The sequence below is a fragment of the Acanthopagrus latus genome, chromosome 14 (genome assembly GCF_904848185.1).
Source record: "Acanthopagrus latus isolate v.2019 chromosome 14, fAcaLat1.1, whole genome shotgun sequence".
NCBI lineage: Eukaryota > Metazoa > Chordata > Actinopteri > Spariformes > Sparidae > Acanthopagrus > Acanthopagrus latus.
The window spans coordinates 21,577,736-21,592,963 of NC_051052.1; the positions used below are offsets into that span (position 1 = coordinate 21,577,736).

General features: G+C 47.4%; 3 protein-coding genes across 7 annotated transcripts in view; all 3 read right to left on the reverse strand.

Moving 5' to 3' along the window:
* lrp6 (low density lipoprotein receptor-related protein 6) overlaps window positions 1-2,447 on the reverse strand; it is a 36,082-nt gene extending 33,635 nt beyond the window's left edge. For both annotated transcript variants that reach the window (XR_005078913.1, XM_037121673.1), the window contains exon 1: window positions 651-2,447. Coding sequence is in view for 1 of the 2 variants with exons in the window: in XM_037121673.1 (XP_036977568.1) it covers window positions 651-705 (55 nt within the window). In the remaining variant the exon portion in view is untranslated. The remainder of the gene's footprint in view (window positions 1-650) is intronic.
* A 1,732-nt stretch (window positions 2,448-4,179) lies between these two features.
* On the reverse strand, window positions 4,180-11,824 carry mansc1 (MANSC domain containing 1). 4 transcript variants are annotated; one of them, XM_037121792.1, is made up of 5 exons: window positions 8,143-8,651; window positions 7,574-7,661; window positions 7,105-7,429; window positions 6,286-6,426; window positions 4,180-6,037 (listed from the first exon to the last, which is right to left on the reverse strand). In XM_037121792.1, exons 3-5 carry the CDS (start codon window positions 7,352-7,354, stop codon window positions 4,914-4,916), a joined length of 1,515 nt encoding a protein of 504 aa, XP_036977687.1. In that variant the 5' UTR covers window positions 7,355-7,429; window positions 7,574-7,661; window positions 8,143-8,651; the 3' UTR covers window positions 4,180-4,913. The 4 variants fall into 4 exon arrangements, with proteins under 4 accessions (XP_036977687.1, XP_036977684.1, XP_036977686.1 ...); XM_037121789.1 differs by lacking the exons at window positions 7,574-7,661; window positions 8,143-8,651 and adding an exon at window positions 11,381-11,824; XM_037121791.1 differs by lacking the exon at window positions 7,574-7,661.
* A 1,779-nt stretch (window positions 11,825-13,603) lies between these two features.
* c14h11orf98 (chromosome 14 C11orf98 homolog) lies at window positions 13,604-15,161 on the reverse strand. The gene is made up of 5 exons (XM_037121865.1): window positions 15,083-15,161; window positions 14,987-15,046; window positions 14,499-14,623; window positions 14,310-14,407; window positions 13,604-14,220 (listed from the first exon to the last, which is right to left on the reverse strand). The coding sequence occupies exons 2-5, from the start codon at window positions 15,023-15,025 to the stop codon at window positions 14,081-14,083; spliced, it is 402 nt and encodes a 133-aa protein (XP_036977760.1). The 5' UTR covers window positions 15,026-15,046; window positions 15,083-15,161; the 3' UTR covers window positions 13,604-14,080.
* Window positions 15,162-15,228: the final 67 nt, after the last annotated feature.

Consider the following 15,228-nt stretch of genomic DNA (forward strand, 5'->3'; position numbering starts at 1 on the left):
ACTACAGATTCACTGTAATTCCTGGTTAAAACAAGTTTTATATGAATGAAGTTCTGCACAGGAGTGACATCAGCTAGCAGAACAGAACCTGGAGAACCGTCAGGTCCACACAGAACACAGACTTCTGTAGTTTGTGGTGGTTTAAGCTCAGAACACTGATTAAAGAGACGTGTTAGCTGTTGTGTTAGCTCCCGAGCAGCTAGCTGGATGACTCGCTCCGTAGCATTTGTTGTGCTAACTGCTGCTATTCCTGAAGCTGAGCTTTAAACCAGCCGGTTTAACTTGTTAAATACAGAAGTTAGCGAGCCAACAGCCTCCGAACCGGCTCGGAACCACACATCCCCTCTGAAATGTGGACCCGGGAGCGGCTAGCGGGGCAGCAGAGAGTGCAGCGGGACATTTTCCCAGCTAAGTGTGCTAACAGAGGCTACTTGTGGTTTCATCCTGCTCCAGCAGCGAGCGTAGCTGGCTGGCTAACGTTAGCTTCGCTCGGAACAAACCGAACCCCTGAGAGGGCCCGGCCCGGGCGCACACACACGAACCCTCCATTAAAAGCTGCTTCCACACACTCGGAACCACACTTTTATGGACCCACGGGTGAGTCGTGGACGGACAGCAGAGCGAACGGGAGGGTTTTCACAGGAACTCACCTCGTATGAGAAAACAAAAACTACACAACAACAGGCTCCGCAGCGCGACTCCCATCTTTCCTCCGTGTCGTGGCCCTGCGCCGCTCCGCCGCTCCGCCGCTCAGCGCAGGATCCTCATCGCTGCGGCCGCGTCCCGCGCCTCTAAACACGGATCCTCCGCCGATATCAGGTCGTGATCGAGCTGCAACACGCGTTAAATGATCCCCACGTCCATCCTGGCTGCTCGCTAACTGCGTTGGATCAACTCTCTGTGTCTCACATTGTCCTGCAGGAGATCCGTCGTCTCCTTCCGCTGTGAGGAAGCTGCTCCCCCCGCTGCTGCTGCTGCTGCTCCTCCTCCTCCTCCTCCTCCTCCTCCTCGGCTCCACTGCTCTCTATTGTTGTTCTGATTTCATGCTCTCAAGCCAAAGATAATGTTACAACACGGAAAACGCCCCGCTGCCTTCACGTTTAGCTGGTGCCGTGTAAGAAGAACCGGGCCCTGGAGCAGAGGGACGGGCTGCTGCACGGAGCGAAGTTCGGCGTTAACACGCACATTCCTGCGGGACTAGTTTATCAGAGAGGGACGGTACACACGCACAGTGCACCAGGGACCCACCGACACCATGAACCACACAGATAAGTTCTGGTGTGTTCCGTCCAAACCAACACTGTACCAACGGAGTGCGGTCCAAATCAGCTGCAGGGGGAATTTTGATCAGTGGCTGCAAACCAGAGTCCAACTTCAGATTCGGTCCAACAGTGGTTCAGTCTGTAGAGGGTCATGAGCGCCGAATGAACAGAAACTCATACATGAATATCAGATTAATGGTAAAGTTAATAGAAAACAGACAGTTGAAGGTTAAATCCTTAATTTTTATTTAAAATGGTTAAAAATCAAAGGAAGTTCTGAGCACGAGGTCAAATTTAAAGGTGCTGTTTGTAAGAAACTCATGCAGGATGGGAGCCACCACCCCGAGGCTTCAGTGTATGACCTGTTGGGAATTTAAAAAATCTGCTTTTTAAAAGACAAATTAGCACCTTTAAAGATTATCAAGAGGATTCTGACAGAGAGTCTGAATGTGGAGAGAAGAAGAGCCTGAGCTCTGATTCTGGAGCAAAACTCAAAGTCTGAAAGCCAAAAAATCATAAAATCTAAGAAACAACTCCAAATATTTGACCAAAAATGCAAATCTGTTTCACGTTGAAGCTCCAGAAATGTTCTGTGGACGATGAACCGGACCGTCATCATCATCACAGAGGAGGAGAGGATGTGCTGTTCTGGGTGAACTGGTCCTTTAACTTCAGGTCACAGTTAGATGTGTCTGAAGGTCAACTCTAACCTGGTCGTCAATAATCCTCCATATCACCGACCAACATTCAGACTGTGATCTCATTTTCACCGCTGAATGAATAAATCTTCATTTAAATCCAAAAATCACATAAATAAGTTCAGCTGCTTCAAGTTTACTGGAAGATAAAAGTCATCGGTGATTCAAACTGTGTCACATCTGGAGATCAATATTAACTCTCTTTAATCAGATCAACACTTTACACTGTAAAAAAGATCATTTTCAGGATTTATTTGATGTTTTTGTTCTGAAATGAAACAAGAATCTGTCAATTAACAAACAAATCTAATAAAAACAACTTTTTTTTCAAATCTCATTTTATGTAATTACAATATTTTATCAATTAATCTTTAAAACTGTCAGTTAAAGTATTTTAATGTGGATAAAAACTCTTCATGTTTTTGTAATTGTGTTGATATGTTTGTGTATATTTAAATGAAAATGTGTAATCTGTAAATCCCAGCAGGACAGATTCTGTGAGCTGACACATGTGCAGTGTGGCTGATGATGTTCTGACCCAGTCGGGTCGGTCGACTGGACCTCAGCAGGACTCTGTGTCCCGCTGCTGCAGACAGAACTCAGTAAAAACAACAACAACATGTTCAAAAATCACTTTTTTTTAATCCTTACAAGAACAAAAACATCAAATTCCAAACTTATGCAAAAGCATCACTTCACAAAACGAGACCAAACTATCACCATCGATGTAATTAATCATTATAATAATAATTAATCAGACACTGTAGAAATCAAAGAGGTGAAAACAAGTCGACAGCTTGAGGCTTCGCTCAGCGTGCAGGAGGCTGCAGGCTGCTGCTCCACCTGCTGGTGGAGCGACGCTGCAGCACTGACACCACCACACACACCGACAGCCAATACAAATGTACTTATTATAGGAAAATAGTGCGCGGCCAGTGTATTCTTACCTATGAAAAACAATCTAATATTCCAAAAGAAGCATATCATATTTATCAAAAAACACAGGATACAACAGTGCATCAAATCTTAAAGAATTGCATCCATCGTTTAGATCGTCGTCCACGTGAGAAACCAGAAAAATGTACAAAATAACGACACAGTGAGTGAGTCCGACGTCCAGACGGAGTGATAGAAGAAGCATGTGGCAGTAAAAAGACATGCAGGTGTTCATTGTATACACAAACGGATCATCAGCGCCGCGGCGAACACGGCCCAGCGTACAGATCTGCGTCCGTCCACCGTCCCTCTGCATGGGATCCACGTCAGAGGCTTCCTGAGATTCAGGGAATAAAAATATTGCTGTTTGTTCTCCGTCTTCCATCGGTGCTCCAGTTTTCTCTACAGTCAGCAGAACCAGAACTAAATGACACCAGCTGAGGTCGCCCGCGGGTCGGGATGATTAGAGGCAGAAAGATGAAATTATGAGCAAAGTGACTTCAGAATAAAATGTGAATCTACGGAGGCTCGTTGCTGCCAGCGTGACGAGAAGAGTTTTGATTTATTCTGATTTAACATTAAAACTTCTTCACTCACTTAAAGAAATATTCACAGAACTTGACATAAAATCAGCTGTTCTCATTTGGTACCAAGTCATCATGATGAATTCTTCTTCAGTGGTTTAATTTATGATTTTATAATCTGATGTAATAAAAATGTGTTATATAAGAAGATAAAGTGACGTGTTGCTGATTCTGAAGATACAATTAAAAACTTCTCATCGTATCAGAACTTTTCATGTTGTAGAAAGAAAAGTGACGTTTCTTCATGTTGGCAGCAAAAAACTTATTTAAAATAAGAATTTGTGAAAAAGTTTTGTTGAGGAGAAAAATTGAAGATCTCCATGAGAAGTGTTTCACATCGATCAGGACAGATTTATCGTTTTATCTGATTCGTCTCAAACAAAAAATGTTTTTAAATTCACTTAAATCAGAATACATTAAAGGTTCAGTCTGTAGATTTAGAGAATAAATGTTAATGTCTCTGTGTTCATGACTGAATAAACTGAACAAACTGACTGACTTAACGAACGACACAGTTTGTACTGTTGCAGGATTAAAAGTTCTTAAATCAGGAGAACCAGAGGAACGATGAACATTTCATGGTGCAGCAGCTCCTTGATTTGGATTTAAAGTTTGATGAAGATTATTGACAAATAGCCACTATAAATATTGTTAATATTAAAATTCTGACTTTAATTTCTTTTACAAAACTACACAGTGCTCCTTTAAGTAAGTATTTAATTTCATAACTATTATTATAATTGCTGTTTATGTTTTTGTTGAATCTAATTACGGACGTCTGTCGGTTTAGATCCTCGTGTTACAGACGCCCTGAGAGGCAAGTGAAATAATGAATGAAGGAAAGTAAAAAGAGTCACCAGGTAAAACATCTGTTCCAGCTGTTCTTCAGTCATAAAAACCATTTAAATCAGACATGTAATATAATTTAGCAGACTGTTTTTCTCTCACTGGCCTCTCCGGGCTTCCGTAGCGCACCAGGTAACATCTACATCACAGCAGCTGTTTGTTTCAGCCTGCGGTCCAACACCTAGTGGACACATGCAGTTTGTATCTGAAGAGCAAAAAGAGGATTTTACAAACGAATGTTAAACCCGATGCAGATGAAGAGTCGGTCCTCTCTGACCTCGTGGTTCAGAACCGCAGGTCCGAGTTCGTTCTCCTCCACCCGTCTCGTTCTCTCAGATCTCAGAGTTGATGTGCAGGACGATATAAACTGACAGAGCTGTGTGGTTACTTCAAATAATACAATCCCCCTCGACCAATCAGAATCGAGTGTTCTCCTCTCTGACAAAGTGAAGGACACGTTCCATTACTGAGTGACTTTGTGCCGTTTTCAAATTAAAACATCATCAAATGATCGATAACGATCTTAAATGAAGGAGTCTGCAGTGTGGCTAATGGTCCCTCACAGCCTCCGCCCTGACGCCTCCGCCTCACACCTCGTAGTGCAGGTCGTTCAGCTCCAGTCTCGTGTAATGGCGTCTGTCGAAGGACTCCATTGCCTTTCGGCCTCCGACAGCCAGCGCGAGCGTGAGCACGGCGAGCCCGAGCACCATGAAGGCCACCACGCCGCTCTTCAACGCCCCCCGCGCCGCAACCGCCTTCCCCCGCCCGATGCTCGAGTTCTGGAGGGTGTGGTCGGACTGGACGGCGTCTTTGGGCACGATGACCAGACTGGCTGCTGGAGTTGTCCTCATGGTGGACGGGTCAGCGGTGGTGGTGGTGGTGGTGGTTGTAGGAGCAGTAGTAGTGGTGGTGGTGGTGGTGGTTGTAGGGGGACGACTGGTAGTAGTGGTGGTGGTGGTGATGGTTGTGGTAGGAGCGGTGGTGGTGGTGGTGGCGGTTGGAGCAGTGGTGGTGGTGGTGGTGGTGGTTGTAGTAGATGGAGGTGTTGTAGTTGTGGTTGTAGCAGTGGTGGGTTGTGGTTTGTCAGTAGTTCTTGGTGCAGTCTCTTTTTTGACCGCTACAAAAGGAAGCGATGTTGTGGAGCTCTGAGCTGGCCGGGTGGTGGAGGTGGTGGAGGTGGTGGAGGTGGTGGAGGCGGTGGAGGCGGTGGTGGTGGTGGAGGTGGTGGAGGTGGTGGAGGCGGTGGAGGCGGTGGTGGTGGTGGTAGAGATGGTGGTGGTGGTGACAGGATGAGGCCGTACTTTCTTGGTGGCTTTATTTTGCTTTCTGGGGGTCTTGTTTGGCTTTTTCATGGCTGCAGTGGTCGCAGCTGTTGTTGTAGTTGTGGAGGTGGAGGTAGAGGTGGAGCTGGTGGTGGTGGTGGTGGGAGGTTCTGGAGCTACTGGAGGCATTGTGGCGATGATGATGATGGGTGGAGGAGCTGTTGTGGTGGCGGGAGCCGGTGTGGTGGTGGTGGTGGGTGATGTCGTGGTTGGTGCAGAGGTGGTGGTTGTTGTGGTGGTTGGTGTTGTTGTTGTACTCTGTGTGGTGGTGGTTGTAGTGGTGGTGGTGGGCGGTGTCGTTGGGGCCGGTGTGGTGGTGGTGGTGGTGGTGGTTTGTCCCGTGGTGGTCGTCATGGCGACAGGTCTGATGGTGGTCGGATGAATCAAACCTGGAAGGAGACAAAGTGAAACGTAAACAAAGCACCACCACATCACTCACCTCCACCCAACAGGAAGTCAGCCATTCTGAATGTTTCTGCTCTTTGTCGGACTTTAACAAGCTCGTCCGACCGCTTTGACCCGATCCACTTCCACAACACGCCATCACCCAACAACAACAGCACAACAACAACACAACAAGGACTCATGTCCACGTGTTGCGTTCAGGCTCCATCCTGACACGTGGTACTCGGTGTACCTTTGTAGATGTCGTAGGTGTTGATGCCGTCCTGAGCCTTCGTCAGAGGACAGTCCTGCTCCGTCTGACAGTGGAACAGGAAGCAGTTCTCATCGCCGGCGTGCTTGTTGGCGTTGAACACAGCCATGTTGCACTTTGCACCTTCAGACACAAATACATGGAGTCACCATGCTGTGAAGCATCATACTCATTTTAAACGAGACAAAGTTTTAACTGATGAGATCTGGAGTTTTTTTTTTTAAATATCTGTGCAACGTTCTCAGAACTAAAAAGCTCTCACATCTCAGAGTGAGACAGAAGCAGTCGATCACTGAGTCTCACTTCACTGTTTTCAAAGGCAGCCGTCTAGACTGGAGCCTAAAATGTACCTGGACGAACTAACAGGAGTGAAGCTGCATCATCGACTGTATTAGAGTTTTTATCGTTCAGAGAAACTTCTCATCTCTTTTCACGTCCTTAAATTAGTGTTTTATAAATGTTAATTTATGATGAGCAGCAGCTGTTTGTGAACACACCGTCTGTTTCACTGAGCCAGTGACAGCAGCACCAGACTCCCTTAACAAATGTGTCAGTTTAGTGAGTTGTTGAGTTGGAGACACTTTATAAACTCTGTGAAACTCTGTCTCTGACTCATTCTGCATTATTTGGACCTTCTTGTTCATTCAGCAAATGTTCTACATGAACTTCTTTCTGTCTGTGAGTAGAAACATGGAGTCTGTTTGTCTCAGTGATAGACGGGTTTGTTTCCTACAGAGCAGGACGTGATGATTTCATGACATCAGGATTCTGACTCTGACTTGATGACCTGGTCTGTCTCACCTGGTTTGACTTCCTCTGAGCAGCAGGCGAGGACGCAGTCCCGCTCCGACCGCACCACCCGGGCGTCCATGGCTGTGGTCTGTCTGTTTAAAGCCAGCCTGACATTGACGATAACATTCTGGTGCTGTCTGGAGAAACACGTCTCCGGTTCCACGGCCGACACAGGAAGTGACGTCATCAGCAGCAGCAGCACGGCGGCGAGAAGCGGCCCGAGTGTCCACGAGGGTCGAGCGGAGGCTGAAGGAGTCATGGTTGCAGCAGATCAACAGTCGGATCAGAACCGCTCAGCGTCGTTAGCAGGAGAGAACAGATCCACACGAGTGTCCTGCAGCAGGAGAGACAGGAGGGTTCAGGTTCATCTGACAGGAACAGACACACCTGAAAACATCTCCTGTGGCCCAATCAAACATTTACACATCAATATTTATTTCTTCACATTATTTCAGCATCGTGACATCACCGCTCCCACCTGAATGTAAACGACGAGCAGTTTCCTGGATGTGATCACGACCTCCGAGTTCAGACGGTCGACTGACAGAAATAAAAGACGCTCAGTTCTGATTAATTACAGAAAACAAAATCAGCCCAGATGAACGAGACGGAGCGGAAAAGGAAACAAACTGAGTCGGATTAAGAAGTGAAGTCATTATTTCCTCTCTGGTGTAGAGAACAAATCTCCAGAGAGAAGAAGGAAAGTTTCATCGTGACACGAGTTTCTACAAGTTTCCAAAGCAAACGACAGACAGACGAAACACTTTGTGGAGCGCTCAAACCCTCGTCAGGGTGCGAGACCAGAACTTCTTCTGTTCTGTCTGAGTCCCAGTTCTGTCTCGGCTGACAGCCGCAGAACAAAGAGCTAAATTAGACAAATCAATGGCTGCAGTAAAAATAGGAATCTAAAAACAGCAGCAGCTCCTTCAGACAGCAGCTTCCATATTTAGCTCCCTGCTGGAGGTGAACCAGGTCAGTCAGGACGGTTTCTGTCTCCAGCTTTCAGACTGAAATGAGAAATATGTGGCGTTTGGAGCGGAGACTCACCGGGCCGACAGTGTGAACGGTCCTCCATCAGATGCTCAGTGGATCTCTGGGTCCACAGTCCAGGCAGCAGGACTTTGGCCCGGCTGCTGCTGGGACAGGGAGGCTTTAGTTCACCTTATCTCCTTTACAGCCGCTGCTATCGACCCACTATCACCAGGTGTGTTTGCACCTTGGTCCTGTCTGGACCGTCTCATCCAAACCACACCAACACTACGAGGCCCTGACTTGTTCGACCCGTTCAGAGTTGTGACAGTTAAAGTTCTGAATAAACTGGAACATGCTTGGTGTTCTTTAAATGTCGGCTGGATCTTCACATCTGAACGCGTGGATGTGAGTTTTATTTCTGTGCAGTGAAAAACGAGCGAGCGACAGCGAGTCAGAAAACCGGTGCCGTCTGTTTCCTCCAGAACTTTACGGGTCGACATCAACATTGGAGCTTATAAGAGAGTTGGTGGTTCTCTCAGCACTAGAAAGCCCGTCCAGACAGAAGTCAGAGTCCGTGTGCTTCCAGAGTGACGCGACTGCGTCCGGCACGACATCTCCAACTGGCCTGACGTGTAAATCACAGGTGTGGAGTTAAGGTGAGGATGCTGTTCCTGGATTTCAGTTCAGCATTCAACACGATCATCCCCCAGCAGCTGATACAGAAACTGGACTGTCTAGGACTGAACACCTCACTCTGCAACTGGTTGCTGGACTTCCTAACAAGAAGACCACAGGCAGTTCGGGTCGGCAGCAGCGTGTCCAGCACCATCACACTGAACACAGGGGCTCCCCAAGGATGCGTGCTCAGCCCCTTACTGTTCACCCTGCTGACCCATGACTGCACACCAACACACGACAGCAACCTCTTCGTCAAGTTTGCGGACGACACGACTGTGGTGGGGCTCATCAGAAACAACGATGAGTCAAACTACAGGGACGAGGTGAGCCAACTGGCCAAGTGGTGCAGAGACAACAACCTCTCTCTGAACGTGATGAAGACGAAGGAGATTGTTGTCGACTTCCGGAGAGCCCCCACCCAGCACCTTCCACTGACCATCAATGGTGCTGCTGTGGAGAGAGTGAGCAGCACCAAGTTCCTGGGTGTGCACCTCTCTGAGGACCTCTCTTGGAGCAGCAACACCGCATCACTGGCCAGGAAAGCTCAGCAGCGCCTCTACTTCCTCCGCAGACTGAGAAGAGCCAGAGCACCAGTCCCCATCATGCGCACCTTCTACCGCGGCACCACCGAGAGCATCCTGACCAGCTGCATCACTGTGTGGTACGGCAGCTGCACTGCATCCTGCAAGAAGACCCTGCAGCGCATAGTGAGAGCAGCTGAGAGGATCATCGGTACCCCCCTCCCCTCCCTCCAGGACATTTACAAAACACGCCTAGCCCGCAAAGCACTCAGCATTGCGGGCGACCCCACCCACCCCAACCACCATCTCTTCAGTCTCCTGCCATCTGGGAGGAGGGTGAGGAGCCTCCGGGCGAGAACCAGCAGACTGAGGGACAGCTTCATGCACCAGGCCACCAGGATGCTGAACTCTCTCCCAGAACTGCCCCCCCTTCCCTCTCCGCCCGCTGCCCCCACAAACTCTGGACCTTGCTGACCCCCTCCCTGACCCCCCTCCTCCCCCCACGGACATTACTGACCCCCCCCACCCAAAAGGCACCAGCCACTTTACAAACTCAGTAAAAACTCAGTAAAAGAACACTTAGAAAAATATATATATATATATATATAAAAATAAAAAAAATTGCAAATTGCACTATGTACAAATGTTTCACATGTTTACATTCCGTGATGTCACCTGTATATATTTAAAATATATATTTAAATCTTTTTTACTTCTACTTTTTTATTTTACTTCTACTTTTTTACACTCATTGTGGATAGAGAGTAACAGAATTTCAATTCTCTGTATGTCTTGCACATATTGCAGCATTGACAATAAAGCCAACTTTGAACTTTGAACTTTGAAACTGTGGGATTTAATCTGGATTAAATCAAACTTCTAACGATGATGTCATCCACTCCAGAGCACTGAACATTCCGCAATACACACCCATTCTAAAATCTGACAGAGAATATCCTGAGACGTAAACTGTGCAGCTGGTGAACATTCAGGACGGGTCTGGACTCTGGTGACTCGTTTACACTTTAAATCACAACGAGGCCCTAAAGACGGGCCGGTCTGAGCTCATGTCCCTTTGTTTCTGATGTGTTTGGTGAATCGCTCTGAGCTCGTTGTCTGGTCCTGGTTCTGGTTCTGGTCCTGGTCGGGTCTGACTGGATCAGTGCTGCAGGACAAGTTGTTGACGGTGACGTGAGGTGCCAGTCAGAAAACACGTCATGGTGAGTCAGTACATTATCTGTCTGTCTCCTTCACCTGTAAAGTTTTTATGTAATAAGGTCCCATGAGGGGAACCAGGGGGCGTGGCCATATGTGGAGGGGGCGTGGTCTGCTGGCCTTCATGACTCACACAGAACTCAAGTCCAACCTGCAGTCATGACACGTGTTCGAACAGCGACTGAGTTGATTTTCTGTGATTAAAGCGTCCAGGATCAGACTCGACTTTCCTCCACTGAACGATTTTAATTCAGATTGCTAATGTAATTAAACTCCTGATTACGTCACACATCTGGAGACCCCTGCCTCAGCTCCTGTGACGTCACTGGTGCTTGCAAAATTGGTTTTAAGCAGATTTGATCTCATGAGCGAACCGTCGGCGACGCGACTTCGGTCGGGCGAAGACGCGTCCGTTCGTTTGAGAACTGGAACCTCGTGCAGAGGTTCTTGTACAGAGGCGTGAGCACGAAGAGAGGACGGGCATTAGAATCCGTTTTCAAAAGGAACCGAGTCAGAATTCAAAGCAGCTGGCGTCTTTACGTTAACGATGCTTCTTCGTTAGCTAGCTAGCTGTTTGTGGCGAACGCGAACTTCTTTAGGCGAAAGCGCCACTCGAACCTGCTTCGCGTGGGTCGGTACGCACTGAACACTGAGCTAGCTTGCAGGCTACAGAGCTAACTGAGCTAACATGGCTAACTGAGCTAACAGAGACGCACCGAGCCTCACAGCACGAAGCTAACGGGCTCTTTGTGTAGCGCAGCGACGTGTTCGCGCACCAGCTGCCGCGCGAACACGTCGCTGCACTGGTTCTACTGGTGCTGATGTTCGCACAGACCGGAGCCTGAACCGGGACCCGAAGCCGCTGCTGTATCCAGGTGGATCCGTCCTCACGGACCTACCTTTATCTTCACCGAGGACGCGGATTAACTCGGCGCCGCGTCCATCGTCGCTCCGGCGGCCGGTCGGATGTGTGATGAGTCGGTGTGACACTGGAGGCTGAGAGCGACCCACTCGAACCAGTTCAGTCCCGGTGAGCGAACACGAAGCTCCAGCCGACCCGAGAGGACATGTTGAAGAGAAGCTGCTGCTGCTGGCGACACGATCCACTAACTAATCCTTCCCGGTCCGGACGCGGTTCTCTCCGCTAGATGTTCTGGTAGAAGCGGCCGCTGGTCCCGGAGGATGAAATGGATCCTGTCGGTGTCATGATGTGCTGCTGAGAGAAGAGATGGGTCCGTCTGGTTCTGTCTCCAGGATGATGAACAACATTACATGATGGCTGGTGCGGAGGATCTGCTCCCCTCAGCTGCCTGACCCATTTTAGTCTTTGTCCTCTGGAGGGGGAGGGGGAGGGGGAGGGGGGTGCATCCCAGAACCTGTCAGTGTCATCAGCACCAGCACCAGCTGGCTCGGTCCAAAACATCCCATACACACTCATAATCTGAGTCATGACATTTAAAGAAATTGATGTTATTAAATAAAACCAGTTTCTATGAAGCATTTACAGAAACATCAATTATTAAAGAGGCTGAACATGAAAAACACACTGAGGACAGAAGGTTAGAGGACAGGAGACACACTGAGGAGACAGGAGACACTGAGGAGACAGGAGACACTCTGAGGACACAGGAGACACTCTGAGGAGACAGGAGACACACTGAGGAGACAGGAGACACTCTGAGGAGACAGGAGACACACTGAGGAGACAGGAGACACTCGGAGGACACAGGAGACACTCTGAGGAGACAGGAGACACTCTGAGGAGACAGGAGACACTGAGGAGACAGGAGACACTCTGAGGACACAGGAGACACTCTGAGGAGACAGGAGACACACTGAGGAGACAGGAGACACACTGAGGAGACAGGAGACACTCGGAGGACAGAAGGTTAGAGGACAGGAGACACACTGAGGAGACAGGAGACACTCGGAGGACAGAAGGTTAGAGGACAGGAGACACTCTGAGGAGACAGGAGACACACTGAGGAGACAGGAGACACTCTGAGGAGACAGGAGACACTCTGAGGACACAGGAGACACTCTGAGGAGACAGGAGACACACTGAGGACAGAAGGTTAGAGGACAGGAGACACACTGAGGAGACAGGAGACACTCTGAGGAGACAGGAGACACTCTGAGGACACAGGAGACACTCTGAGGAGACAGGAGACACACTGAGGAGACAGGAGACACTCTGAGGACAGAAGGTTAGAGGACAGGAGACACACTGAGGAGACAAGAGACACTCTGAGGAGACAGGAAACACACTGAGGAGACAGGAGACACACTGAGGACAGAAGGTTAGAGGACAGGAGACATGGACGACAGGAGGCTCATTAATGCCAATGAAATAAGTCAAAATGTTGAAATACCAAATGATGATTATGAAATTTTCAATATTTATTTTGTAGGAATTTACTTAATAAAAAAAGTACGGAAGCTCAGTAAGGACAAGAAAATGAGTCAAACTGAAGTAACTTAAGTGTTTTTTTGTCAGAATTCACTTTATGAAACTTCTACATGTAGGAAAGTATGGAGGCTCATTAATGCCAATAAATGTGTTAAAATGGAAAAAAAAAACATTCAGTAAAAAAAATAGAAGGAAAAAGTAAAAATGTATTCAATATAATCAACATTTTGACTCTTTTCCTTTTTTTTTTTTACTGAATTTTTTTTCTCAATTTGACACATTTATATCAAACGATGGTTATGAGATTTTCAGTTTTCTTTTGCAGGAATTTACTTCAAAAAAATTCTAAATGTACGGAAGCTCACCAAGGACAAGAAAATTAGGTACGTAAAAAAAAAAAAAGAAGAAATGAAGAAATGTTAGAAAAAGTACAGAAGCTCACAGATGACAAGAATAAAAGTAAAACTGGAGACAAAATGATGAAATGTTAAAAAAAAAAGGTAAATGAGGGTTTGCTTTATAAAACCTCTGAATATTGGAAATGTACTGAAGCACATTAACAGGGAAATGTTATTAAGCATCTTTAGCTCCTCATAAAATATAACTAAACATTAAGAATAACAAATTAAAATCAGACGTTCGAGAGACTGAAGGTGACGAGTCGAGAGAATCAAACAGAAAACAGATGACAAGAATAACACCAGACTCAATGTTTTAGTACAATTATGGACTTTTTAATGTAATATTGATGAAATAAAGAACATCATGAAGTGAAACAGCAGTAAAGAAGCTGCAGGCACATTTATTATTTATTCATTTAAAGGACCACGTCCTCCCACAGACGGCCATTTCTGTTCAGGAGTTCGTGATATAAGGTGATAATATTATGATGTCAGCAACGACCAAACAGGTGAATGACAGAATAAAGAACTAAACAGGTTTATTCAAATCAAAATTCATCTTTCCATCAACAAACATCTTGTCAAAGATCAGAAATCTTTGGTTGACCGGATGATGTCTTGACAAATCAATAATAAAACTGATAATTCTGCCTATCGATCGTCCTCAGCTTCCTGTGTCTGAGTCTTTGAGTCCGACACAAACTGACAAACGTTCCTGCGACACGAACCAACACCAGAACTCACTCGACTGTCTCAGAGTCCAGTCCAAACAGGCGGCTGTGTGTTCGTCACTCGATGTCTATCATCTCCACGTCGCCCTGCACGCCAGCTGCTCTCTTCTTCTTCTTCTTCTTGGTCGGAGCAGATGAAGAGTCCTGTTTCTTCTTCGGTGGTGCTGCTGCTGGTGCTGCTGCTGGTGCTGCTTCAGCTGAGGATGAGGACAGAGTTAGATGACTGACAGACAGTTTGTCACAGCGGCTGTGGATCAGTAACTGGTGATGGATGGTGCAGCTCTACCTTCCATCCCGGCCTTCTCCTGCTGCATGTGCTGCAGCTGTTTCAGCAGCTTCCTCTTCTTCTTCCCAGACAGAGTGATGTTCGCTCGCGGGCTCGACCTGACACAAAACACAAAGTCAGACAACATGTTCTGTTCTGACGCCCCCGGCCCGTCTTCAGGCCCACTGTGTCCTGACAGCTGTCACTCACTTTCTCTTCTTCAGGTGATGGACGGTGATGAGACCCTGGTCGACCACAGCGCCCACGATCCGATGCCTCTTCCTCTTCTCTCGGCTCAGAACTCGCCGCCGCTTGAAAAGCTTCTTACCGAGTTCCTGCAGCGCGACGACGAGATGAACAGACATGACGAGTAGATAGACGAGCAGTTAATACAGCTAACACTGCTAACACATGCTAACACTGCTAACACATGCCAACACCTGCTACTACTGTACTGCAGTACTTGTACCACATGAATCAGACAGTACTGCAGTACTTGTACTACAGGATGGCAGTACACATGTTAGCTGGCTCGTGGAGCCGCAGTGTTTACGTTAGCTCTCCATGCTAGCTGCTAACAGTCCGGCTCTGTGTTCGTTATTTCCGGTGTAATAAAGGCGACAACAGGAAGTTGAAGCTTCTGTTCTTCCTGTTCTGTGTTTTCATCCACATGTTAGATATAAATCAGAGTTTCTTACAGTTTTGGGTCTGTTGATCTTCCCTCCCGGTGGAGACATGCTGCTGCTCTCACATGGGCTGCTGCTCTCACATGGGCTGCTTCTTCTTCTTCTTCTTCTTCTTCTTCTTCTTCTTCTGCGGCGGCGGACTGCAGGGCTCTCTGCTCTCTGCTGCCCCCTCAGCTCTGTCCTCTCACTGCAGCCACCGGCCTCACTGACAATCACTCCTCATGAGGATGCAGTTTTCTAATTATTAGACATTT